This window comes from Diospyros lotus, chromosome 11, assembly GCF_014633365.1.
Source record: "Diospyros lotus cultivar Yz01 chromosome 11, ASM1463336v1, whole genome shotgun sequence".
NCBI classification, from domain to species: Eukaryota; Viridiplantae; Streptophyta; class Magnoliopsida; order Ericales; family Ebenaceae; genus Diospyros; species Diospyros lotus.
The window spans coordinates 907,171-909,947 of NC_068348.1; the positions used below are offsets into that span (position 1 = coordinate 907,171).

At 36.2% G+C, this 2,777-nt stretch overlaps 1 protein-coding gene across 1 annotated transcript; it reads left to right on the plus strand.

The window, feature by feature from the left end:
* The first annotated feature begins 1,134 nt into the window (after positions 1 to 1,134).
* Positions 1,135 to 2,352, plus strand: LOC127813424 (elicitor-responsive protein 3-like). Its single transcript, XM_052354385.1, has 3 exons — positions 1,135 to 1,274; positions 1,791 to 1,905; positions 2,041 to 2,352. The coding sequence occupies exons 1-3, from the start codon at positions 1,135 to 1,137 to the stop codon at positions 2,092 to 2,094; spliced, it is 309 nt and encodes a 102-aa protein (XP_052210345.1). The 3' UTR covers positions 2,095 to 2,352.
* The last annotated feature ends 425 nt before the right edge of the window (positions 2,353 to 2,777 follow it).

Genomic DNA, 2,777 nt, shown 5'->3' on the forward strand with positions numbered 1-2,777 from the left:
CTTTGTCAATATTTTAGTGTAGTAATCCATGATCGATCATAAATGGATGAGTCGCTGATATGGATTTGAGAGAAAATGGATTAGTATGGGTGTGGGTTTGAAAATGAGTCTGAAATGAGAGGGATGAGAGATTTGAGGAGAAAATAGATTTGCTTGAAATATGAGCTACTGGTGAAGAAGAAATTACAGAATTTCACTGGCGAAAGACGGCATGTCAGGTGGTGGTTGAGTATTGAAGATAAGGGTAAAAATTGAATTTTTATTTGATGGTAGTTTAGGTATATTAAAAAATAGTTGCAAAGAATAAAATGCTCGCTGCGAATAGAATTTCCCTAAGTTTTATTGTCGGCTTGGAAGTCGGGTCACCTCGGGTCAGATCAATCCGGATCGGCCCAAACTAAGGGGTACAAATAACTCGTCCCAGTTTAATTGAACCGGGGTCGAGTGTTTTCTTCTGAGGAATCTACCACTTTTTCTCTCTCTTTTGGCCGGAAAATGCCATGGGGAAAGCTCGAAGTGCTTCTGGTCGGCGCCAAGGGTCTGGAAAGCACTGATTTTCTCTGTAAGAATCCTTTGAAATTCGCCTTTTTGTCATCCAGATCGCTGGCGATCGAATGATCGACTTTGTTGTTTTGAGTGATTTTCCAATTGCAGTCTGTTTGGCTGCCGAGAAACTGGAAGAATTCGAAGGACATGTAGCTTGAACGTTATTTTTAGCTCAGCTGATGTTTTGATGTATAAATCTGCGTTTTGGAATTGCTAGGAAGATCATCTTTTGTTCTGTTAAATTAGGCTGACATGATCGCTATTTTCAAATGCCAGTTTGAATTCCATGCTACCGAATTTGCATCTTTGAAGTGGTAGTTGACCAACTTGATCTTGATCTTGGTTTTGAACTGAAATAATTGATATAGTTGTGTGTAAGATTAATATCAGATCAAAATTGAATTGGACTCAACACCCTTTATGATATTATTGAGTTCAATTCTTAATTATACATATGCTTATATTTATGTCTTGTACACTCTCTCTATATATAACTTTGTACGACAACTATATAATTCATTCAGAGCAATACGGGATGCATTGTATCGAGTCCCATGTTTCTTCTAATATTGAGTTTCACCCATACAAATGGCTAATGCAGGACATGGGTGTGAGCCGGAATGGAATGAGACCTTTTTGTTCACCCTATCAGATGGCACTTCAGAACTTTCGATCAAAATTATGGACAGTGATAGTGGTTCAGAAGATGATTTTGTGGGCAAGGCAATGTGAGTATCTTCTGTAATGAACTAAGTTATGCATCTTAAACTGGTTCGATTAATTACTAGTTAACTAAATAACCAATCTGCGCTTTGGAAGTTGCAGCTCCTCTAAACCATGATATAAGAATGAGATACCAGTTTTGTTAGCTTGGAGTCTTGAAGATTTAGTTTGCATACTGAACCTCTGCATTATTTTTGCAGGATCAGATCACACACAAAAATTAGGAGAAAAATGATACATAAATTTAGCGTGATTCGATCTTAACAAACCCACGTCCACAATCCCACAATACGAACAGTACTACAGTTTTTGCACAAAGGCCTACAAACCCTCCACGACATAGTTCTTGCACAAACAAAACCAAAACAGGTGTACTTCTTTCAGATCCCATAATTAATTTATAAAAAAGAAAAAAAAAACCCAACCTGCAATGAAAATAATTTATGTGCTTGTGTATCCAAATGCAACGCATAACATCAATTTAGGTTTTTTGAGACTTCCCTTGAATATGGTACCTACAGAATTCCACTTGAGCCAGTGTTTACAGAAGGAAGCATCCCTAAAACATCATACAATGTGGTTAAAAGTGAAGAATATTGTGGCGAAATTAGAGTTGGGCTCAATTTCACCCCTGAGGTCAGTTTCTAATATGTGATCTTCAGTTTGAATCAATCTTTGCATGTGTTTGATTCCCTTCATTAGCATTTTATACATTTTAGTGTGTGTTTGTGTGTGTATACATGGCTTACCTTAGATCTGTTACCTATTCAGGAGTTGACTACGGAAGAGGAAAACCATGGTGGATGGAAGGAGTCTTCATATTGAGGAATCTCCTAGCATCCATGAATCACCATATTGTTTTCCAGAACTTGAAGCAATTGATCTGCTTGGTTGATGAGATTTTTTCCTCTTTATTTCAGGTACTTGCATGTTTGTGTAGTTTCAATTTGACGCCAATGTATCATTTTCCTTTCCTTTGCATGTACTTGTGAATTTGTGATAAAGATGCTTGGGTGTTGTGTTCTCAGATTGCCATCTTTTTAATATATGCTAAAGCTCTAAACTTGGGTTTTTGTGCTCTCAGATTGCCATGTTTTTAATGTATGCTAAAGCTTTTTAAGTCAATAATATGATAGATTGGTACTTTCTGAACCACCATAATGTAGTGTTGTTACTCAAGCCCGACCAAGTTTTCATATTTGAAAAACTACGCTCTTTAAGAAAACAAAACATACATTCAAAATGAAATATTTTAGGAGTTAGCTTGCAGATCGAATTTAAGCTGAATAGAAGGGGGATATGTTAGGTAATTGATAAAAAATAATACATGAAGAATTGATTTCACTAGATGAACCATAATTGAAGCTGAATAGAAGGGTGATATGTTGGTTTGGGTAGCTGGGGAAATGTTTTCTAAATCAAATTCTCAACTATGCTTTGATTGTGTCTTGAACCATAATTAAACTACTATGTAGCTTAAATCATCCAAATTATAGCTTAACAATTAG